The sequence below is a fragment of the Triticum aestivum genome, chromosome 6B (assembly GCF_018294505.1).
Source record: "Triticum aestivum cultivar Chinese Spring chromosome 6B, IWGSC CS RefSeq v2.1, whole genome shotgun sequence".
Taxonomy (NCBI): domain Eukaryota; kingdom Viridiplantae; phylum Streptophyta; class Magnoliopsida; order Poales; family Poaceae; genus Triticum; species Triticum aestivum.
Genome location: NC_057810.1, coordinates 10,208,365 through 10,232,937, shown reverse-complemented (window position 1 = coordinate 10,232,937; position 24,573 = coordinate 10,208,365). Strand labels below are relative to the sequence as shown.

The 24,573-nt window shown below is 43.5% G+C and overlaps 2 protein-coding genes across 2 annotated transcripts; one reads left to right on the top strand and one right to left on the bottom strand.

Moving 5' to 3' along the window:
- Positions 1-2,557: 2,557 nt before the first annotated feature.
- LOC123135387 (disease resistance protein RGA4) lies at positions 2,558-7,465 on the bottom strand. Its single transcript, XM_044554440.1, has 3 exons — positions 6,591-7,465; positions 3,649-5,841; positions 2,558-3,012 (listed from the first exon to the last, which is right to left on the bottom strand). Exons 1-3 carry the CDS (start codon positions 7,364-7,366, stop codon positions 3,003-3,005), a joined length of 2,979 nt encoding a protein of 992 aa, XP_044410375.1. The 5' UTR covers positions 7,367-7,465; the 3' UTR covers positions 2,558-3,002.
- Positions 7,466-16,846: 9,381 nt separating this feature from the next.
- LOC123138585 (disease resistance protein RGA5-like) lies at positions 16,847-22,908 on the top strand. The gene is made up of 6 exons (XM_044558552.1): positions 16,847-17,670; positions 18,630-20,632; positions 21,181-21,306; positions 21,391-21,506; positions 22,385-22,473; positions 22,812-22,908. The coding sequence occupies exons 1-6, from the start codon at positions 16,847-16,849 to the stop codon at positions 22,906-22,908; spliced, it is 3,255 nt and encodes a 1,084-aa protein (XP_044414487.1).
- The last annotated feature ends 1,665 nt before the right edge of the window (positions 22,909-24,573 follow it).

Below are 24,573 nucleotides of genomic sequence, written 5' to 3'. Positions count from 1 at the left end.
GTGACTTTTTAAAATTTTGTTGTACAATGCAAAAAAAATACTTGATATATGTTAAATATTTTGTTGTACAATGCAAAAAATTATTCAACGTGTATTTGAAAAATGATTACTATGAGAAAAATCAAACATGTATTTACAAAAATTCGACATGTATCAAAAAATGTTCAATGTACATATAAAATGTTTATCATGTATTATAGAAATTTGATATTTATTTGAAAAAATAGAAAGTAGAAAAATATAACCATAAATAATAAAATGGATGAAAACCGTAAATAAAAACACATAATAAAGAAAATAAAAACCCATGTGCAACCTTCTGGTCAAAGCCGATGGAAGATTTCCGGTATTTCCTATTTTACGCATTCTGCGTCAAAATGGCGGAGGTTCGCAGAAAGGGGGCGAAGCGAAGAGCTTAGTGGGCCAGGCCCCTTTAGCGGTTAGCGTGTCTATTGCGGGCGGTTTTCTCCCGGTTTTGCGAACCTTCTAGAAGGTTCCACGAACCGGTTTTTCTTTTTCCTGTTGTTTTTCGAGGCTGGTTTTCTTTGTGGTTTTTCCTGTTTCGGTTTTTCCTCTGTTTCTTTTTTTCGTTTTTATCTTTTCTCTTTCTTTCTTCTTTTCTCTTTCTTTTTTTGAAAAATTCACAAATGTATCAAATGTTTAGAAGTCAAAATTGTTCCCAAATATGAAAATATTTTCGGGATTTAATTTCTTTTTCATGTTTCCAAAAAAATGTTCACAAATTCTAGAAAATGTTTCTTGTTTTAAAAAATGTTTCTGTATTCAAAATGTTCGTGAAGTTAAAAAATGTCACATTTTCAAAAAATGTTCGTAACTTTCATAACAAATGCAGGTTTTCCAAGATAATGTCCACAATTTGGAAAATGTTTGTCTTTTTGTAAAATGTTTGCGCTTTCAAAACAATGTTCATCTTTGTGAAAAATGTTTGCATTTTCAAAACAATGTTTGTCTTTTCTGAAAAATGTTCATGCAATCAAAACAATGTTTGCAATTTCAAAAAAAGTAAAAATGTCCGAAGAATTCAAAAAATGTTCAAATTGTTTTTATAAAAATCGTGTACTCAAAATGTTTGTAAAGTTCAAAAATGTCACATTTTCAAAAAATGTTTGTAAATTTTACAAAATTACGTTTTTCAAGATAATGCTCGCAATTTGGAAAACGTTCGTATTTTTTAAAAATGTTCACACGTTCAAAACAATGTTCATCTTTGTGAAAAATGTTCGCACTTTCAAAATAATGTTCATCTTTTCTGAAAAATGTTCGTGCAAACAAAACTATGTTTGCAATTTTCAAAAATGTTCGCACAATACAAAAAATATTTATTTTTTTTAAAAAAAGTTTGTTTATTCAGAAAAACATTATATTTTTTAAACATTTCATATATATTATTTCGAAGTGTTCGTGCTTTCAAAAACAACTCGAAATTTGAACTATTAGGTTTAAAAAAAATGCAACAGCTACAGTAGTCCTACTGTGTCGTTTTATTTGTCTAAAGTATGTACATACGAGTGGTTAGTTGTTAAATTGCTGCGCTGCTGATACATCAGCAAACTTTGCGTGGTCTGTTGGCTGACGTCGCGCGCGCTTCCGGTGGACGTCCCGTGTTGGATCCCGTTCAAGCGCACGCAGTTTTTGCTTTTCGTATTTTCGATTCTGCGGTACAGTGCAGTCTGGGCCGGCCCATTTCAGACCCGCCCTGTGCGTTTGGTCGACAGTATGCCGCATAACGCGACACGTAGAGGTTTCCATGCACAGTTCCTCCCCAACCTTCCAAAAATGCTTGACTGGGCCGACTCATGGCTTTATAATGAAATATCTCTATGAATTGGAAGAGTGCAGGCCGAAGAAGCCAACAGTTACTTCTGCCTGTTCGGTTAGAGCGAAACCCAAGTGGATTCCTCCTATTCCACCACCACTTATAAGTCCCATCTAAACCAAACACAAGGGACTTATTCTGATGATTTGGGACTTATCAAATAAGACTCTCAGGGAGGAGCTTATTGAGACTTATCCCGGGCCGGACCTACCCCGCGTCGCTCCAGGCTCGTTCCCCGCACGCCGTCTGCCTCTCGGTCCAATCGCCGCCTCTCGCCCCGCCTCGGTTCGTTCTGCCTCGGTTCCTTGCAGCGGTGCCTCCAATCGCCCGACAGGCCCTCTCCTGAGCCTCGTTGCAGCGATGCAACATGGACTTATAAGTCTCTGTAAACAAACAGGTAGGGACTCGGGACTTATAAGTCACTGTAAAGTGTAAATAAACAGGTAGGAACTTATGACTTATAAGTTGGGACTTAAAAAAGTCATAGGACTTATGAAACAAACAGGGCCTTATAACCCCCCATCTTTGAATTGTATTCCTATGAACGTTTCCGTTGAATAAAGCAAGCATGTTTTGAACGCAAAAAGGAAAAAAAGAAAAAGAGATTTAGTTCATCCAAAATTAATCATAATAATAATCTTGAACTTTGTACACACATCCTATGTACCTAAGAGAGTAATCTCCTACTATCTCTAATTATCTCAACATGCATGCTTCCACTTGTTTAGGAACTATCTCGTGGCAACCATCGATCACTACCGAGGCTATCGCAAATAGCCAGTGATAAAATCCAGTTCATGTAACATTACAGATAATTAAGTACATATCTGTACACACACTGAGTACTCCAAATATGCTACAACATGACATGATACACCAAGATATGTTACAACTAACAATTCCGACGACACAAGTCCCTGCTCACTTTCAGCTAAAAAAAAAAACTGCTCATTTTACTCCCTAACACAGGCCCTGCTCGAAAGTCGAAACGGAAAGGGCGACTTGTCTTGCCGCCTCCTGCTAAATAAATGGCCAACTCCAACAACAGAGAGAACGCAAAACCTTCGCGTCCCCGTTCACGCATACATAGAGAAAAAAATGAGTTTCTGTACACTGGATGAGGTTGGAACCCGTGGCCAAGTTCCTAAACTCCAGCAATGGTGCTTTAGCATATGCTGCACAATTAAAAAAAAGACAAATAGAATGTCATCAAAATTATGTATAAGTACCAGCAGGCAGCACTGTGCAAAAATGTTTCCTGAAATGTTTCTCAGTCACTACTAGAATCAATCCCCACAAAAAAAGTGGAGCTTAAATAGAAAAAAAGAAAGAAAGGAGAAACAACATTAAGAAGAAATGTGCATTATTTGTTAACTGCCCGAGCAAGCATCACAGTGGTTTTTTATTCTAGTATAGCATGAAGATGGAATGTCTCTAGTATATGTCCCAATGGCAATGCTTGAAAAGGAAAAGGTCCACAACATGAAAAGAGAAAAACAATATCCAGTGTTTATTTGGTAAAACCTGATTATAACAGGTCAGGTAAATGAAAAAAATGTATTGGAGCCATTGCCATCGTACACAGATGTGAGCTACCCACAACTTGTCTTCACCAAAAGATATACATAATTTGGCATAATCATGTAATTATGAGGTACTTACAGCTAGCTAGTTTAACAGATGTAGCCGAGTAACTGAAAAATAGTGAATGTACTATATCCTATCACAAATATGTGTTGAGATGGAATCTGACTGAACACAAAAAAGCACATGAACATGAAAAGGGTCAGCATAACCGATAGGTTCCTCACCTTGCAGAAGGAGGCATCACACTGTTCCCAGAACTGGACAGCTCGGGTGTATCCGGAGGGGGGTCTGAAACTATTATTTTCTTCATAGCTGAATTGAGTTTGCTCATTGAACTGGATTGATCTAAACTGATCATGCATTCGTCCTGCAACATATTCTGCGTTAACTGAACTTGATTGAACTCGACGGAGGACGCCTTATCACGTATTGGTTCGTCTGCCGCCACATATTTCACGGTGGACTTAGTTTCGCTTGGACCAATCCTTTTGAGAAACAGAACTTTTGGTCTCCTGGGATGCTTCTTCGCTGCAGTTTCCCACATGTCTACTGTTTTTGCACTGACCATAGAATCCAGAGCAACTTCCTGCAGACAGTGATGCTGTTCGATCTTGATGCCTGAAAGACCAACAAGATCTTTACACAGCAGCTGAAGCGAGACAAGACGCGGCAGAGCACCTGCTCCGATTGTAGGGAGCACGGGCATTTGCATAATAAGGCATAAGCTTAACAGGCTTGGGAAACCCCTATCTTTTATGATGAAGCCAGTAAGGTCAGCTTCAACCAGTTTGAGATAAAGCAGGCAGGGCATCATACACAGGTTTGATAGATCATTCCCCACGAGATTAGTTGATGAAAGGCACAGCTCCGTAAGGCCACACAGGGATGTAACAAACTGAGGCAGTTGAGTCAGCCTGCCACGCAGTTTCAGCGAGCTGAGATAACAATATTCTTGTATAGATCCCAGGAAGCCCCCAGAGGAATTTCCAAAATCAAGCGTCAGAGAACGGACGTCTGCCGTGTCCATACCATCCTGAGCAAACTTCTGAACTGCCTCCGAAATGTGTGGCATGCTCTCATTGTTTTCATCAGTGGACTCACAACACCATATCTTAACCTTCTTCAGTTTTTTCATATGAGACATGAGTTGCAGAAATCCAGGGTTCTCGTCTGCGACAAATCCTGCAAGGGTCTGCAGCTTACATTTCTTGGGTAAGGACTTCTTCTCCAGTTCACCCACTTTCAAGTCCTTTCCAAGCTTAAACTTTCCAAACAGGTGAGCTAGGTGAGGCAACCCAATGATTTCTGCAGGCAGTATCTCTATCTTTGTCTTCCTAAGGTCCAGTGTCTCCAAACAGTGTAACTTCTCAATATTCCTTGGAAGGTTGCTGATAGCACCCCCAAGGCTCAGATATTTCAGATGCCACAGCTTATGTATGTCCTTGAGATGCCCGTCCTCCAAATCGTCGCATTCTTCCAGATCCAACACCCGCAGCAGCTCGCACCTGCAAAACTCAGAAGCAGCTTCTCCCACATTCCCAAATATTGTCAGAGACCGGGCACGGAATTTTTCACTGCTACCAGAGATGTTGTCACTTGCCGGACTTGTATGCTGGTGGTTCAGGCCCAAGGTGCTGCCACCTTCAGGGTTCTGGATGAAGAGGTGACGGAATTTGCTCCGATTTTGATCATGAAGAGACGTGATGAAGTTATCAGACATGGACTTGTGCAGCATGAACTCATGCATAATACCATGAGTTTTGCACGTCTTCACTTTTGTGTTGTTGCTACCATCGATCGGCCGAATGATATTCCGGTCGACAAGTTTCCGGAAGTTTTCATCTGCCACCTCCAGGTCACTGCGCTTGTACCTGCATTGCACATACCCTTCTGCTAACCATCGCCTGATCAAAGTATCCTTCCTGATTGGACGGCCGTTTGGGAACACACTCGTGTATAGCAGGGAGGTCTTGAGAGGATAGTCAGACAGGCTTCTGTAGTTATTTACAAGAAGCTGTTGCAGTTTTGTGAAGTCTGCAGCCTCCTCCATATGAAGCCCGAGGTTGCGGCAAACTTGCGTGCAGTGTCTTCCTGTGAGCTCATTCTTGCCTAGCAGAAATCTGGCCACACTAACAAGAGCAAGTGGGTGGCCATCGCACTTGTCCACAATTGCTGTCGAGCCCCGCTCCAGTTCAGGTGAACATCCTCCAAAGAAAACCTTCTTCGTTAGCAAAACCCTGGAGAGTTGTGCATCAAGAACGCTCATCTTGTAAACATAACCATCACCTGAGCTGCAAGCATTAGCTACAGAGTGAAGAGCCGTGGTTACGATGATTCTGCTCTTTGTTTCCCTGTGGAAGGTGGCTCTTACGGCATCCCAGTGTTGCTTGTTGACGTCATCGATTACAATTAAGCACCTGGCAGGCAGACAAACTGATAAATTAACAAGGTATTATATGATTATATCTGTCAGCTGGAAGAAATTGGTTGCCAATTCACTGATTTGCTATATGCAGATATAAACAGGCGTAAAATGTATATAGAGTCCTCAACTGTTTATAAGTACTCCTACATAACAGGAGGAATGTAAATTAACACTTGTACAAGGGCTAAAATCTTGTTTATCGAAACAGAGGAAATGTGACACTGTTCTTAAAAAGCAGAGCTAGAATTCTTAAAGATGGCCGACTCTTGGATTGTAACCAATTAGTAAAGTTAAACTTGTATGACAGGTAAATATAGCACACCATAAAGTTAATGTGGGAAATCAGTCTGAATTGCTGACTAATCTTTCAATACAGACACCGCAAAAGCAGAGCAGCAGGTGACAAATCAGACTTTGCTCCTATTTTCAGTTTTTCACAGCATTTCACTGATTCGTCCCTCCTTTTCTCGACGATGGATCTTCAATCAGGCACCCACAAACTTTGTAATACTCCCTCCGTCCCAAAATTCTTGTCTTAAATTTGTCAAGATACCGAGTATGTTCATATCACAATATGGCAAGATTAAATTACGCGCAGGCAACTCTTTCTTCCAAAGCCAAAACAACACTGGTAAGTTTTTCAGTAGTAATAATTAAGCCGCCAAAGTATGTGCGCAAAACAACAATGGTAAAAAACGATTCTTGTGAGGTCGGAAGGAGGTTAATGCAGAAAATCCTCACTCTGTAGTCCGCAGGAAATTATTGATGGAATCTTGGTCCTGCGGCACATCGACGGTGCGGCGGAGCTGCCGGAGTATCGCCGTCAGGAGCCCGCCGGCGTAGGTGTGCTCGGACCCCGCGGCCCAGGCACGGGCAGGGAATCTCTGGACCACACCGGGGCAGCAGTATACCGCCCTGGCCAGCGTCGTCTTCCCCGAGCCGCCGAACCCCACGATGGATATCACGCCGGGAGGCCCCGGCTCGCTGCCCAGCAGCAGCTCGACCAGCTCCTGCCTGGGCCTGTCGATACCCACAGGGTCGGCCTCGGCCGCGTCTGCGACCGCAGGGGGAGCTGCTGCTCCAGCTCCGGCGGCAGATCTCACGCCGTTGACGCCATAGTTGACCCGTCGCTCGTGCGCGTCCTTGACCCTCTGCCGGAGCTTCCGGATCTCCGCCGCGAATCGGGATCTGTTGCCGGTGACCGCCTTCTTGACGCGGCGGAGGACGGAGGCTGCTTCCCCCTCGCAGGCGGCGCAGGGGAGGAACCGGTCGATGCAATCCTCAATGTCGTGCGCCAGATCGCGCATCTCCTCCATGGACACCACCTGCGGCCGCCGTGAGCTGTGGCTCGGATCTCCAAGGTGCTCGTCCATGTCGCAGAGGATCATGTCGAGCTCGGTGTGGATGAAGCGGAGGTCGCCCTTGAGGCCCTTGGACAGCTTGTGCTTCTCACTCAGCAGCGTGACCAGCTTCAGCACCACCTCCTTGGTCAGGGCGCTCGCCACCGCAGCCTCCATGCCTGCTACCGGCCCTGCCCAGCTCCGGCGACCGCCGCCAGATGGGGATACGGGACTGGGACTTTGGGAGGACAGCAAGGTGGAACAATGCGGTGAAAGCGACGGAGAAAGACACTCGTTATTAACGTGGCTAGGCAGCGCCCGTGCGCCCGGTGGTTCGTTTTTCGTAGCAACATTTGGGCAATGCATTCAGCCATTTTATTAATTATTCATAAAGACCTTACAAAGTAGTAATACATAAATTTGTCCGAAACCAGCATCTTAGCAACAACCGTCGCTACTCCTAACCACTTGATAAAGGGTTGTGTAGACAGTCCGGGCATAATATCAAACAGACATCGCAACAAAGCCTAACATCTAAAGCCGGAGGCCCCAACCGAACCACACCCGATGGTTCATTTTGGGTGCCCCTTTCATAAAAAGCAAGTAAAGTTTAAGCATACATCTTACGAGAAAAGGCACATGTCCGGTGTCTACTCGTGCCTTCCCATCTCATGATTCCTACATGCATGCATTTAATTGGGGTTCAACTTTTTTTAAAAGTTATAACTTTTTATTCGAGCGTCGAAATTCAGAAACGTTTTCACAATTGGGTTTCTCGTGATGAATTCTTTCAAACTAGATCCCATATGTGTAGGTTTTGATGAACTTTTTTCATTGGCAACTTTGGATGCAATGAAGGCAACTTTAGCACTATAAGAAGCAACTCCTTGTTTTTTGGCCTAGTAGAATTGCCTATTATGTTGGTTTGTGTAATAACGAGAAAATCACACAAAACATGAGGCATCTTTAGTCTACATGCAAGCAACTTCACTGTACTGTGTACCTATGAATTTTGCTAACATTATCCCAACTTGTCTATCATGTCTGCTAAGTTATCTATCGTTGATCGTCAGTTGCCTATGATTGATACTCAGTTGTCTATAAATACTATGAAATTGCCTACCATTAATTCCCCGTTGCTCACAACTGGTAATTAGTTGCCTAACTTTGCAAAATTAGTTACTTATCACTGTTTTTCAAAAGTTGCCGACGAACATAATAAAGTTGCCTACTAGTGATGCTTAGTTGCCTGCCATTACTATTTCAGTTGCCTACAATACACTTGAAAGTTGCCCATTAGTGTTATCAAGTTGCCTATCTATGAAACTAAGTTTCTTACCATAGCAAACGTCATTGAATGCAACTAAGGATGATGTTATGCTACTCGTAATCATGGCAGGCAACTTAGGATAATGTTAGTTTATCTCGAAAACTAAGTTGTCTGCAATACTATCAACTTGGATGATGAAGCTCGTTATGTAGAATACTTGCTAGTTATTGGAGGAAATTTAGAGGTGAAGTTAGTTAACTTGATAGTCATGGTAGCCAACTTTGAAGGGGCTTTCAATTATAGGTAGACATACTGCATAGACTAACAAGAAGTTGTTTTACTATAGCACTAAAGTTGCTTTCGTATCACCTAAAGTTGCTCATTCAAAAAGTTAGTCGAAACATACTCATATAGGATCTAGTTTTGAAGAGCTTGTTGCGTGGAACCTAGCGGTGAAAACATATCTTAGTTTCGATCCTCGGTTCAAAAGTTATAGCTTTTTAAATTTTTGAAAACGCAAATTAAATGCACGCAGATTTATACACGCAGATTTAAATGTCCCTAGTGAGCCTCTAGTTGACTAGCTTGTTGATCAATAGATGGTTATGATTTCTTGACCATGGACATTAGATGTCACTGATAATGGGATCACATCATTAGAAGAATGATGTGATGGACAAGACCCAATCCTAAGGATAGCACAAGATCATGTAGTTTGTTTGCTAAAGCTTTTCTAATGTCAAGTATCATTTCCTTAGACCATGAGATTGTGCAACTCCCGGATACCGTAGGAATGCTTTGGGTGTACCAAACGTCACAACGTAACTGGGTGGCTATAAAGGTGCACTACGTGTATCTCCGAAAGTGTCTGTTGGGTTGGCACGAATCGAGACTGGGATTTGTCACTCCGTATGACGGAGAGGTATCTCTGGGCCCACTCGGTAATGCATCATCATAATAAGCTCAATGTGACTAAGTAGTTAATCATGGGATCATGCATTATGGAACGAATAAAGTGACTTGCCGGTAACGAGATTGAACGAGGTATTGGGATACCGACGATCAAATCTCGGGCAAGTAACATACCGATTGACAAAGGGAATTGCATACGGGATTGCTTGAATCCTTGACATCGTGGTTCATCCGATGAGATCATCGTGGAACATGTCGGAGCCAACATGGGTATCCAGATCCCACTGTTGGTTATTGACCGGAGAACGTCTCGGTCATGTCTGCATGGTTCCCGAACCCGTAGGGTCTACACACTTAAGGTTCGGTGACGCTAGAGTTGTTATGGGAAATAGTATGTGGTTACCGAAGGTTGTTCGGAGTCCCGGATGATATCCCGGACATGACGAGGAGCTCCGGAATGGTCCGGAGGTGAAGATTAGTATATTGGACGAAGGGTATTGGAGTCTGAAATTGTTTCGGGGGTACCAGGTGATGACCAGCGTGTCCGAAAGGGGTTTCGGAGGCCCCGGCAAGCGTTGGGGGGCCTTATGGGCCAAGGGGAGAGGGCACATCAGCCCACTAAGGGGCTGAGCGCCCATCCCATCCCATCCCATCTCACGTAACCAGGAGAGGTGGGGGCGCCACCCCTCCCGGCTTGGGGGGGCAAGTTTCCTAGGGGGTGGGGGCGCCCAAACCCATCTAGGGTTTCCCCTGTGGCCGCCGCCCCTCCCCTAGGGGAACTCTAGGGTGCCTCCCCCTCCTCCCTTCCCCCTATATATAGTGAGGGAGAGAGAGGGCAGCCGCACCCTTCCCCTGGCGCAGCCCCTCCCTCCTCCAACACCTCCTCCTCCTCCGTAGTGCTTGGCGAAGCCCTGCAGGAGAACCACGAGCTCTATCACCACCATGCCGTCGTGCTGTCGGAGTTCTCCCTCAACTTCTCCTCTCCCCTTGCTGGATCAAGGAGGAGACGTCCCCGGGCTGTACGTGTGTTGGACGCGGAGGCACCGTTGTTCGGTGCTTAGATCGGATTCGGCCGCGATCTGAATCGCTTCGTGAACGACTCCACCGACCGCGTTCTTGTAACGCTTCCGCTTAGCGATCTTCAAGGGTATGAAGATGCTCATCCTCTCCCTCTCTTGTTGCTAGAATCTCCATAGATTGATCTTGGTGATGCGTAGAAAATTTTGAATTTCTGCTACGTTCCCCAACATTAGTGTCATACTTGCAATTGTTAGGCTTACTTACATATTCTGCATTATTGCCTAAAATTGCTAAGTAACAATTAAAATTTGTAGTTGTACCTATTCACCCCCCTCTAGGTCCATCTCGATCCTTTCACTTATGTAAATATTAAACTTCTGTTTTGAATCTTATGGATCTGAATTTTCTTGCCACAATGGAGAAGATTACATTGATAAATATGTTAGGTAGCATTCCACATCAAAATTTTTGTTTTTATCATTTACCTACTCGAGGATGAGCAGAAATTAAGCTTGGGGATGCTGATACGTCTCCAACGTATCTATAATTTTTGATGTATTCATGCCATGTTTGTAATATTTCTACATGTTTTTGGTATGATTTGGTTAGAACTAATCCGGACTGACGCTGTTTTCAGCAGAACTACCGTGGTGTTGTTTTTGTGCAGAAATAAAAGTTCTTGGAATGCGCTGAAAATCAACGGAGATTTTTTCTGGGAAATATAAAACATACTGGAACAAAGAGTTACCGGAGGGGAGGCCCGTGGGCTCCACGAGGGTGGAGGGTGCGCCCCCTGCCTCGTGGACTCCCCGTGGGCCCCCCTAACTTGTTCTCGACGCCAAACCCTCCTATAAATACAGAAACCCCTAGAAAATAACCTAGATCGGGAGTTCCGCCGCCGCAAGCCTCTGTAGCCACCAAAAACCTCTCGGGAGCCCGTTCCGGCACCCTACCGGAGGGGAAAGCCATCACCAGTGGCCATCTTCATCATCTTGGCGCTCTCGATGACGAGGATGGAGTAGTTCACCCTCGGGGCTGAGGGTATGTACCAGTAGCTATGTGTTTGATCTCTCTCTCACGTGTTCTTGATGTGGCACGATCTTGATGTACCGCAAGCTTTGCTATTATAGTTGGATCTTATGATGTTTCTCCCCCTCTATCTCCTTGTAATGGATTGAGTTTTCCTTTTGAAGTTATCTTATCGGATTGGGTCTTTAAGGATTTGAGAACACTTGATGTATGTCTTGCATGTGCTTATCTATGGTGACAATGGGATATCACGTGATCTACTTGATGTATGTTTTGGTGATCAACTTGCGGGTTCAGTGACCTTGTGAACTTATGCATAGGGGTTGGCACACGTTTTCGTCTTGACTCTCCGATAGAAACTTTGGGGCACTCTTTGAAGTTCTTTGTGTTGGTTGAATAGATGAACCTGAGATTGTGTGATGCATATCATATAATCATACCCGCGGATACTTGAGGTGACGTTGGAGTATCTAGGTGACATTAGGGTTTTGGTTGATTTGTGTCTTCAGGTGTTATTTTACTACGAACTCTAGGGCTGTTTGTGACACTTATAGGAATAGCCCAATGGGTTGATCAGAAAGAATAACTTTGAAGTGGTTTCGTACCCTACAATAATCTCTTCGTTTCTTCTCTACTACTAGTGACTTTGGATTGACTCTTTGTTGCATGTTGAGGGATAGTTATATGATCCAATTATGTTATTATTGTTGAGAGAACTTGCACCAGTGAAAGTATGAACCCTAGGACTTGTTTCGAAGCATTGCAATACCGTTTTTGCTCACTTTTATCATTAGTTACTTTGCTGTTTTTATATTTTCAGATTACAAAAACCTATATCTATCATCCATATTGCACTTGTATCACCATCTCTTCGCCGAACTAGTGCACCTATACAATTTACCATTGTATTGGGTGTGTTGGCGACACAAGAGACTCTTTTGTTATTTGGTTGCAGGGTTGTTTGAGAGAGACCATCTTCATCCTACGCCTCCCACGAATTGATAAACCTTAGGTCATCCACTTGAGAGAAATTTGCTATTATCCTACAAACCTCTGCACAGGCCCAACAACGTCTACAAGAAGAAGGTTGCGTAGTAGACATAAGCCACTGCCCACCCTATCGCCTAGCCGGAGATGGCAGGGAGCACGTGGGGCGCAGTCGAGGCGCGGCGGAGGAGGAGCTGTCAACCCACGACGATTGCGATGCCAATGAGGAGGAACTCCCGCCCCGGTCCATCCATGAGCGGCATAGAGCGATGTGGAGCGCAAGCTCCTCCTCATTGAATGAGGACGACGAGTCCATGGCGAAGGGGATGGGACATATTGCAGATAGAAGGGGATGTGGCAGATTACATATAGAAGGGAAAGAGACTAGAGAGGAGCGGAGCGGACAAGAGAAGTGGGCTAGGGTTCGTCGGTTGAGTTTTTTGTGAGGACAGACGTGGGAGGCATGGGTGATCCTACATGGCACCGGTGTCTGGGTGGCTCCCGACCTTTCATATCCATCTCAGATACGGGGAGTGTCGGTTAGTCTGTACGTTTGAGCTGATTATTAGGAGTCCAGTTAAGTGCGGTTTTTTCATACTGACAATGACCGGACCTCGGGCTCGGGCATTTGGGTCGGGATAGGGCGCCCGTTTGTAGATGCTCTTGCCGTGCAAAGGAGCCATGGTCGAGGCATCAACGAAACCTTCCTCTTGCCGGTGTTCTCCTGTTCGTGGCCGAAACATTTAATTTATGCCAGCCAAAGTAAAGATGAGCATTTGCTAAGACTACCCATAGTGAGAGTAATATAGGTGATAATATCACACATATCTAGGCAAAATAGATGATATGACAAATAATTAATGAAGAAAGAGAGACATGTGATAACATAGCTAGTTAATCCCTCCGTTTCTTTTTAGTCTGGATATAATATTTGGTCAAAGTCAAATATTGTAAAGTTTGACCAACTTTATTGGAAAAAAATATCAACATCTACAATACTAAAGCTATATGGTATGAAAATTAATTTATGATGCATCTAACAACATTGATTTGATATTATGAATCTTGATGTTTTTTTTGTAAACTTAGTCAAAGTTGACAAAGTTTGACTTTGACTAAATCTTATATGCAGACTAAAAAGAAACGGAGGAAGTACTCAGTAACATCACACATACTAAGATAAGATAAATTTACAACCTAATAAATGAAGTGTCGCATGACGCCATATATATGTTACTCCCCATCGTAAACACGGCACTTGCAATAACATAGAGTCTAAGTTACTCCGCACCGTGGCTAGTTAAAATAAAGTGGAGTGTACTAGTACTATCAAATACTCCCTCCATTTCAGTTTACAAGTCCTGCGCGTATACCTAGGTTGCCAATTTTATCACCCTAATATAAACTACATAACACACAAATTATACGGTTTGAAAATAAAACATCTAAATTTTATATTGATATATTTTTTGTAATATATGACTTGTATTAGATTGGTAAAATTGATGACCTAGGGGTATGTGCACGCCCTGTAAACTGAGAGAGAGGGAGTAACCCATCCAGGAATAGCTTTACTACTGTCTTGTGATGTGTGAGGCAGCGGCGACACCTTCATCTCGCCGCGGTTGACCTAGTCGCGGCACCGACCTTTCTCTACCTTCCTATTTTGGATTCTCCGGTGAGGGAGGGGGAGAGGGGGGCGGGGGGTGCCGGCTCCATTTCCCATCTTCCTCGTTTGCTTCGCCTCCCAATCCCTGATTCGCTGTTCACCGGCGAGGCTGCTCTCGAGCTAAGAAAAAGAGTTTGCCCCCGCTTTGTATTACAAAGCAACCATCTGATACAACCAACGATAGGAGCTAGAGCGGAAGCAGCACAATCACGCCCAAAAGAAATGAAAGATAAAAAAAGAAACAAATGCCGATAATGGCGGATCGACAAAAATGACAAAGCCTCGTGACCGTTGCGTCCACCGGAGATCGCCCATCAAGCTACGAGACTCCGAAGCGCCGGTACCAATCAACACCTCCAAGAAGGGAAGCGGCGATGACGACGCTGCTGCCAAGGGTTTCCCCCGGTACGCGGCAAGGAGAGAGGAAGGGTAGCCCCGACACCCTCCAGGAAGGTCCGGCGGCACCCTCAGGCGCCACCACGTCGGTGTCGGCCAAGCCAACAGGGATTTCTCCCGATCCCAGCCTCTACCTCAGGCACTTCAGAGCTCGCCACCAAACCGACCACCACCCTGCGCCAACACGGACACGAAGCTTCCCACGCTGTCTCACCAAGGCAATGCGAAGATGGTCTGCACAACAAAGGAGAGGGGCCGGGACTAGGGCAGTAGTACCGTCTGCACAACGAAGAAGAGGCTGCTCTCGAGCGCCACCCGCCGGCGAGGCTGCTCCTCCTCCCGAGCAGGTTCTCCCCAGGTATAGTTCCCACATCCAGTATTGAATCTCTTCTTCCTCCCCCTCCTTTTATCATGCATATGTACAGTGGTTGCCAAATTTTGCATCTCGGGCTGCAAGTGGACACGGGCCGTCCGCGGCGCCCACTTAAAAGCCCACACAATTCATGTTCGTGGACGCCCACGTAACCTGCGCTATGAAAAAAAAACCTGCGCTATGAGAAGTGGGATAAGGAGATATTTGTTTTCAGGGACTTTTTGGTGTAGGGACTAGAAAAGTCCCTTTTAGAAACTTTTTAACCAAACAGGAGAGACTATTAGGGACTAAAAGTTGTTTTTTGGGACTAAATGAAAAAGTCCTAGGATTTGTGAACCAAACAGGTCCTAAGTGTAGCTTATCCCACTTCTCACAGCGCTATGGAAAAAAATAATCCTGCGCTAACCCACCGACGACACAGAACCCACTTCGTTCCCCTCTTCTTTCCTCGTTCCTCCTGCATAGCGCCGCCGCATGCTAGGGTAGGCCGCCGCCGTCCTTGGCCGCTGCGCTATGCGGCGCCTAGCGCAGCCGCCAATCTACCCCATGGATGCCACAACGACGCCACCCATCATCTCCATGGACGCCGCAGCGCCGCCTTCCACCTCAATCGTCGCCGCACCAACGCCGCCGTCCACCTCCACCATGGCCCTCACCGGCGAGGCTCGCAAGAAGCGACCTGGACATGAACTCCCAAGGTCTGGCTGCAAGAAGAGGAAGAAGAATATAGCTGCTGTCCAAGAAGAACCTGCCAAGGTAGTTATCTGGTTATCCCCTTCACCCCTTGAGATCTGGATTTGCCTACATATAATTGTAGACTACATCTTGAGAATCATTGGTAGTGCTACTAGTTTGTCCCTTGAGAATCTCTGTTAGTACAGCATAAGTTTGACAATGGTGTATCTCTGACTGCATTTGCACCTAACTGATAAAAAAGCACATCACTGTCAGTTCTGCACATGAGCAATGATAAAGTTGAGTGGTACCTATGTGTAAAATAACACAAATCTTGTTAACTGGAGGTAGGTATTTTGGGCTAGAACTTCATGGCGACTTATCTGAATTCCCCTGAACTGTTTAGGTTCTTCGGCAAACAGCGAGTGAAGTAGTACTGTTTGACATACTTTTGTCTTGCTGATACAAATGTTTTACTTGCCTTTGTAAGGAAAAAAGAGCAGCATTTGATAAAGAATCATCCGGCCTGTGTACCTAAGATAGTACAGCAGCACTACATGCCTAACAGAGCTGCATGTATTACTCATACAGTAGTCCAGTTCAGTTCTGTTAACAGAAAACATCTCCCTTAACTCCCATCAGTTCAGTTTAGCTGTAATTCAATCGATGCAACATGTAGCAGTTTTTATTTTGTGTAATGGCTCTATGTAGACTACATATCCAGTCATTTGTTAATGTTTTCTCTGATATAAATATAGGTTGCTAGTTTGCTACTCGAAGAAAGGATGGCAGGTTGATGGTGATGGAAGATCTTGAAGAGCTGGAAAAAAAATCCATCTTTCTGTAGCCTCTAGTCTATTGCACTTGATCATGTCTTTAGTCTTATACTGCAAATAAAGGATGGCAGGTTGTAGCCTCTAGTTTTACTGTAATTCATATACTGCTCAACAGCATGTTGTAATGATATGTACTTGCTGTATGTCGGTGCACGATGTCCAGCTTTAGGTAACTTGCCTAAGCTCGTACGATCACTATTCAGTATGCATGAACATGACCAATTGAGTATTTGTACTATGCTGCCTGGCGTGCATGTACTCTGCTGTTATTTGAGTGCATGAACATTACTTTCAGTCAGGTTGGATGTGGGTTGTCCGCTAAACCCACTTATCCCGTGTAAAAATATGTGGGCAGATGCATGTCTTCCACTTATACTATGCGGCGAATGTTGGGCGGATGCGGGCTTCCCGCGGACAGTCCCACTTGCAGCCTGATTTGCATCTGATTTGATCTGTTTCTTTCTTTTCTTGGTGACAGAGAGCGGCAGCCATGGAGGGGAGTCCAGTCAGTGCCTCGCTGGGCGCCATGGGCTCCCTTCCACGGAAGCTCGATGAGCTCTTGGCGACCAGACACTGGGTTCTGCGGGGCGCTCTGATGGATGAGATCGAGCATCTCACGACCGACCTTTGCATCCTGTACAAATTAATGCTGAAGCTCTCAGATGCGCCGCAGGAACCTCCTATGGCTGCGAGGTATTGGATGAAGGAAGTGCGCGAGCTTTCCTACGACATGGACGACTTTGCCGACCAATTCCTCCATGCTCATGGCCGTGCCAAGATCTGCAGAGCTGCTCGCCACAAGAATAAAAAAATTTCTCGGGTAAAGATTAAATGTCTTCGAGAGAGGCGGAGGTGGCGCCCATGGATCACTGACAAGATTTCAGAATTCAGGACTCGAGCGCAGGAGGCGATTCAGCGATACCAGCGGTACAAGTTTGATGATTGCGCCTCCAGTCCTGGATTCTCACGTATTGGCCATGAGCTTCCAAGTATTTGGTCAGATGCTGATGATCTTGTTGGCATGGAAGGCCCAACGGATGAGCTTGAGAGGTGGTTGATCAATGGAGAGGAGCAGCTCAAGGTGGTGTCCATTGTGGGTGTTGCAGGAATCGGCAAGACCACTCTTGCCTTAAAGTTGTGGGGTAAGCTCTGTGGACAATTCGAGTGTGGGGCATTTGTGCGGACAGCCCAAAAACCCGATATGAGGGGTATTCTCAGGAACATACTCTTCCAAGTTCGGCCGCACCAACCTCCAAACCATGGCGAGATGCGCCACCTGATCAACGACCTCAGGGAATATCTACAAGACAAGAGGTAACAGTCCTCTGTAGCCATTTCATTTACTGCTATCTTATCTTAGTAGCTTCATCTATTCACAGATTTTCGCTTTGTGGAGCAGACATGTATTAATCGTTGTCCAGTTATATGCACATTTTGTTTCACAACATTGGTCCATTTTCTTTGGAGTTACCGTGTCATCATGTAAGTCCATTGAGAAAATCAACTTACAACAGCATTTCAATTATCTACTTCCACTTGAATAATGTGCAAAAGTAGTTCAGGTGGACCCGACAGTGCATCCGGTGCCGCAAGCCACACAAGGAGACATCAGATGTGTCAAGGGCTTACAGATGCGCCAAATTACTTTGTTTCCCAGTTAAACCCTGTTTATTTGGGCTTCAGCTTCTGGCACTTAGAAATTGCCAGCATCTTGAGCAGCCATGTTGCTTCTCAGGACTGCTTTCCAGCAGAATTCTGAAAACAGAAACTCCACTCTCCCTTAGAGGATATACTGAAAATACATAAGTTTGTTGGTTTGTTAAAATTTATTATATTGCTTTGTAGTAGAGATCCTGTAAAGAGATTAGGCACTCTCCCTACTGTTCTTACAAAAAGAAACAGAAAAAAAAGAAGAGTCAACATCTAGGAATTCCGCCATTGCCGTTTGCTATGGGTTTCTCGGTTGATGTATCTCTGTTAACCTAACAGTGCCAATGTAATTTTTGTCAGGCTAATTATACTATCTAAGGAGTACCATAAAGATTATCTATTCATAAAAAGAATTGACATTCAATGAAACAGGTGTCCTGACATCACATTGAAAATCACAGAAGTCAATGTACTGCACGGTACACTAGAATTCTCTGAATCACCCTAAAAAACTGATGCTCTTGAAAAAACTTAAATGTTACTATTTTTGAACATTTTTTCTATTTTCTATTGTCCTTTCGGTGTTTTACTAACAGGCATGCTATGTACAAAATATTTGTCAGGTACTTTGTTATAATTGATGACTCATGGGCTACATCACTATGGGATGTGGTTAGTCGCGCTTTTCCACAGAGTAATAGTTGCAGCAGAATAATAACTACGACAGAAATTATGGAAGTAGCTCTCGCATGTCGCTGTTTTTGCCCTGAGCATATTTTTAAAATGGAACCTCTTAGTGATGATGACTCAGAGAAATTACTGCTCCAACGAATGCTTGTCCCAGGAAATCAAAGTCCTCAACAATTTGATGATGTTATACCTCAGATTATGAGAAGTTGTGGTGGCTTGCCACTAGCAATCATCATTGTAGCCAGAATTTTAGCAAGCCAACCTGAGAAGCTAGAGCAATGGGGCAGTACACAGAATTCTTCTGGTTCCATTTTCGGGGCAAATCCTAGCATGGAAGGGTTTATGGGACGAATATTGAACATTTGCTTCATTAGTCTTCCACATTATTTGAAGACATGTCTGCTCCATCTTAGTACATATCCAGAGGGCTATCTATTCTTGAAATATGACGTAGTGAAGCAATGGGTGGCTGATGGTTTTATATGTGCAAACGAAGGTCAAGACATGGAGGAAGTTGCCGGGAGCTATTTTGATGAACTTGTCAGTATGGGCCTTATCCAAGTTATGGATATCAGCTGCGATTTTGAGTCGTTGTCTTATTCAGTACACCAGCTGGTACTTCATCTCATTACATACAAGTCCGTTGAAGAGAACTTCATCACTGTAGTGGATTATTCGCAAACAACAATACCACTTGCTGATAAAGTTCGTCGATTGTCGCTCCACTTCGGCAGTGCAACATGTGCAACTACACCAGAAAGCACCAGATTATCGCAAGTTCGATCACTTTTCTTTTCTGGCCTGTTTAACTGCATGCCTTCATTCGTGGTGTTTAAGCTTCTTCGAGTTCTAATACTTCATCTTTGGGATGATACTGGAACCAAGACATTGAACCTCACAGGAATTTGTGAACTTTTTCGGTTGAGATATTTGCAGGTCACATGTAATGTCACTGTAAAGCTACCAGATAAGATTGAAGGGATGAAACACCTAGAAACACTGGAAATAAACACACAGGTACTTGATATTCCACTGGACATTGTTAGACTTCCGAGCTTGTTGCATCTTTGTCTTCGAGGTGCAAATCTACCTAGTGGGATTGGGTGCATCAGATCTCTACGTACACTCATGTATTTTGACCTTGGCAATAGCTCTGAAGACAACCTATGGGACCTTGGTGAGCTGACAAACCTGAGGGATCTTCATCTCACATTTTCTTCATCACTCTCTAGTGAACATTTGAAAAGAAATCTGATAGCTCTGGCCTCTTTACTTGGGAAACTTTGTAACCTCAAATCTCTCACTCTGGCTGCTGGTACTGCTGGAACGGTGGTTCTTTTTGATGTTTCAAGCGGCATGTCGGCCCCCATCTTTCTCGAGAGACTTGAGTTGCTGCCGCACATTTGCATCTTGTCCAGACTTCCCAAGTGCATCGGACAACTCCACAAAATCTGCATTATGAAAGTTGCTGTCAGAGAACTGCCGATGAGTGATATTGCTATCCTCACAGGATTACCTTCTCTCACAGTTCTTTGGCTGTCTGTTCAGACAGCTCCTGGGGGAAGGATCGTCTTCAGCGACAGGGCATTCTCCGTTCTCAAGTATTTCAAGTTTAGATGTGGTGTACTTTGCATGTCTTTCATGGCAGGAACCATGCCCAATCTTCGTAGGCTCAAGCTAGGTTTCAACGCCCATATCGGGGAGAAGTATGAAAACATGCTAGCCGGAATTGAGCACCTTTTAACTCTCCAGTACATTGCTGCACAAATTGGAGCTACCACTGAATCAGACTGGAGGGCAGCAGAGTCAGCGATCAACAATGCCATTGACAAGCACCCAAGGTTTCCTAGAAGTAACTTACAGTGGGTGGATCCGATAGAGGAAGAATGTCGTCCTTCAGAGAAACATCATTGGAGCCAAGAAAAAGGCACATTAGGTGAAACCCCTTTAACGCTGGATTTTTTTTATTTCACCTGGAAATATTTCTTTAGGGCCCTTCAATTATTGTTGTGGCGTTTGATAAAAATTTTGGTCTGTAGCTGATAGCCCGGACCTTTTTTTTTCTTTTTTATGTTTTCCATTTTTAATTCCTACAAGGGCAATGGTGGTACCCGCTACTGTTTAATCAAAGAAGAGTCTAATTGTTGCTCAAGATGGTTTGATCAGTTTGGATCAGCTTGTTTTCCATGACCTAGGGTTCGAAGTATTAAATGTTTTCATTTTAATTTCTGATCAAGTGTAGAATATAATCTTTTGAAAGCATAAATATTATTTTCATTGTGATTTGTTGAGGAGCATCACTCTTGTGTTAGGATTTCACTAATCCTAGGTCATGCTTAAGCTCCCAACTTTAGATGGTATCATTGTTTGGAGGAGAGGATGGTTGATTGCTTGAACTCATGCATAGCTAAAGGTTACCTTAATATTGGGCTTGGTACAAAACCTACTACTGCTTTATCTTATCTTTTAGTCTTTCTCTCATAGGTTTTGACATCAACGTGCTTCTCAAAGAAGCAAGGAGCAGGTGGTTAAAGCCTTCTGAAGTTTACTATATCTTGTTGAATCATGAGCAGCTTCATATCACCCATGAGCCACCAAATAAGCCACCCAGTAAGTACATCTCCTTAATTTTGAGAAATTTGCTTTTACTTCTATCTTTATTTGTGTACAATAACAATATCATTTGTTCTCTAGGTGGCTCACTATTCCTTTATAATCGCCGTGTGAATCGGTTTTTCCGGAAAGATGGTTATGCATGGCGAAGGAAGAAAGATGGAAGAACTGTCGGGGAGGCTCACGAGCGATTAAAGGTTTGCTTCAGAAAGCTCAGTATAGTGTCACTGTATTCCAATTATTTTCGTCTTGTCAATACAGTCTTGCCAACAAGAGAGGGTGCCGCCTGTCAGGACATCTCGGACTGGGTGTGCATGTCCCTTCTATTAATGCATCATCTTTGCAAGAAGTAGCAACATAATTGTACAGTCTGTGTGATCGATGTTTCATGGCAAATCAAGTATCACAAATTAATCAGATCATTCACATCCATTTAGCTGAATGTGTTGAACATTTACACATATTCATGTATACTCCCTCTGTTCCTAAATATAAGATCTTTTAGAGATTCCTACATGGAGTACATACGGAGCAAAAATGTGTGAATCTACACTCTAAAATATATCTATATACATCCGTATGTAGTCTATATTGAAATCTCTAAAAGGTCTTATATTTAGAAACGGAGTGAGTAGTTCTTAACTGTATATATTTGCCCAGGTTGCTTTACTGTATAGTGTTTATTGCTCTGTTAGGCGACACATCGGAATTGGGACAAGGCAACAAGAAAATAACTATACCAATTGTTGGTTCAGAATTTGAATATTTAACTCCAAAGATTAATTTATGAGAAACAGTGCAAGTGACACAAGTCTTACAGCTACTGATCTTGCAAACAGTGTATTGGGCTTGTTCTTTTTTTTTTACCAATACCTGTGTCTATATATGTTGTGTGATATCTTAGCTGTCACAGCAGTGCTAATACGTATCCTAGAAATAAGATATTGTATGGTTAACCTGGTCATTATGTATGAATGAATTTTGCAGAACATTTTGTTAGTAGAACTTAAAAATTAGTTATTAATCAGCACACTTAGCACTTAATCTTATATATGACATTTTCATATCATAACAGGTTGGAAACGTTGATGCTCTGAGTTGCTACTATGCTCATGGAGAGCAAAATCCGTATTTTCAGAGACGATGCTTATGGATGCTGGAACCGTAAGATCAGCTTTGCCATTTATAACTTTATGTTACCGTTAGGTTGCTATTGTGCCAAAATGCTTGAGCACTACTTCCTCCGTTCCTAAATATTTGTCTTTCTAGTGATTTCAACAAGTGACTACATACGAAGCAAAATGGGTGAATCTACACTTTAAAATATGTCTATATACATCCGTACGTGGTAATCCATTTAAAATCTCTAAAAAGACAAATATTTAGGAACGAAAGGAGTACATGCTATTCATTTGCTATCTAGGAAATGTTGCAACCATTTTTCTAGGCAAAGAAGAGTGACTACTACTATTTATTATAATACCTATTCTCCTTTTCTGCAGTGCATACGATCACATTGTGCTGGTACAATATAGAGAAGTGGCCGAGGTATGTGAGTTTTTTGAAACGGGGGACTCCCCGGACTCTGCATTAGAGTGATGTATACGGCCCTTTATTAACCAAATAACAAGTTCTAACAAGTTTCCAAAGTCTCCAAAAGCAAAAAAAGGAAATCAAGCTCACACAGAGCCAAAAAGGGCTAGAAACACAAACTAGCCATGAAAAGACGCCACAACCGGCTGGCTAATAAATAGATAGGTGAACTAATTGCTTATCCTATTACATGACCGCCATCCAAACCGGTTGAAGATATCCCGAGCTACCATCTCCCAGCGGATAGATCCAGTAACCAAATGCTCCCTGGCCCCCATCGGAGTGAGTAGCGACCACGAACGGATCAGTGCCGTGGCTCTGAAAATAACCTGCAAAAAATGAATACGTGATGTTCTGTTAAAAACCAAGTCATTTCTGCAATTTCAGATAGTCCACATCAAAGCGCAAACTCCAACCCGAATGTGTCTCGCTAAGTCTGGCTCAATCCCATTAAGCCATGTCCCAAGTAACGCATTGACAGAATTCAGTGGGGTAATATTAAAAGCAATGTGGACCGTCCGCCAAAGGACTTTGGCCAACGGGCAATCAAGAAAGAGGTGTTTGATCGTCTCATCCCGATCACAGAAACTACACCTAGTAGGTCCTGTCCAATTACGCTTTATTAAATTGTCCTTGGTTAAAATAACTTGTTTATGGACAAATCACATAAACACTTTTATTTTCAACGGAACTTTGACATCCCAGACGTTCTTGGATGTGGGAATGGAGGTCGAATTAATAACATCAATATACATTGATTTAACTGTGAATACTCCCGACCTAGTCAGATTCCAGCGTAACTCATCAGGTTGTTGGGAAAGCTGAACCTCCATCAGTCTTCTAACTAGAGCCATTCCTCCCAACGATTGCCCGCTAGCGACCGTCTAAACTGAATATTAAGGGGGATAGATTGAAATACCGTTGCAATGAAAACCTCACGTCGTTGAACAATACGATATAAAGACGGATATTGAATGGCCAAGGGTGTCTCGCCTAGCCAAGTATCCTCCCAGAAGCGTGTACTAGCACCGTTTCCAACAACAAACTTTGTTCTATTAAACAAGGACTGTTTGACTTTCATCAGTCCTTTCCAAAAGGGCGAGTCAGTCGGCCTGACTGTGACCTGGGACAAAGTTTTTGTCTGGAGGTACTTGCTGCGAAGGATCTGTGCCCACGTGGCATCAGTCTCAGAAGAGAGCTTCCACAGGCACTTACTAAGAAGGCATCTGTTTTTGACCTCAAGATTCTCAATACCAAGACCCCCTTGGTCCTTCGGTCTACGGATGATATCCCATTTAGTAAGCTGTATTTTCTTTTAAGTTCATCACCCTGCCAAAAGAAACGCAATCGATAGAAGTCCAGTCTTTTCCTAACACCGACTGGGACCTCAAAGAACGATAAGAGAAACATATGCATACTCGTAAGCACCGAATTAATCAGAATTAATCGGCCTCCGTAAGACATGAGCTTACCCTTCCAGCAACTTAGTTTCTTCTCAAATCGGTCCTCGATGCACTTCCATTCTCTGTTTGTCAGCCTACGATGGTGGATTGGAATAGCTAGGTACGAGAAAGGTAAATCCCCCAACTCACACCCAAACAATTGCCTATAAGCCTCTTGTTCTTCTTTGGCTCTACCAAAGCAGAACAACTCGCTCTTATGAAAGTTAAT

Bases quoted from the DNA above. Each gene is read 5' to 3' on its own strand.
- LOC123135387 (XM_044554440.1), bottom strand. From the start codon at position 7,366: ATGGAGGCTGCGGTGGCGAGCGCCCTGACCAAGGAGGTGGTGCTGAAG. The intron at 5,842-6,590 runs GTGAGGATTTTC...TCTGCCTGCCAG, and splicing joins AATTTCCTGCGGACTACAGA to GTGCTTAATTGTAATCGATG.
- LOC123138585 (XM_044558552.1), top strand. From the start codon at position 16,847: ATGGAGGGGAGTCCAGTCAGTGCCTCGCTGGGCGCCATGGGCTCCCTT. The intron at 17,671-18,629 runs GTAACAGTCCTC...AATATTTGTCAG, and splicing joins GAATATCTACAAGACAAGAG to GTACTTTGTTATAATTGATG. The intron at 21,507-22,384 runs GTTTGCTTCAGA...ATATCATAACAG, and splicing joins AGGCTCACGAGCGATTAAAG to GTTGGAAACGTTGATGCTCT.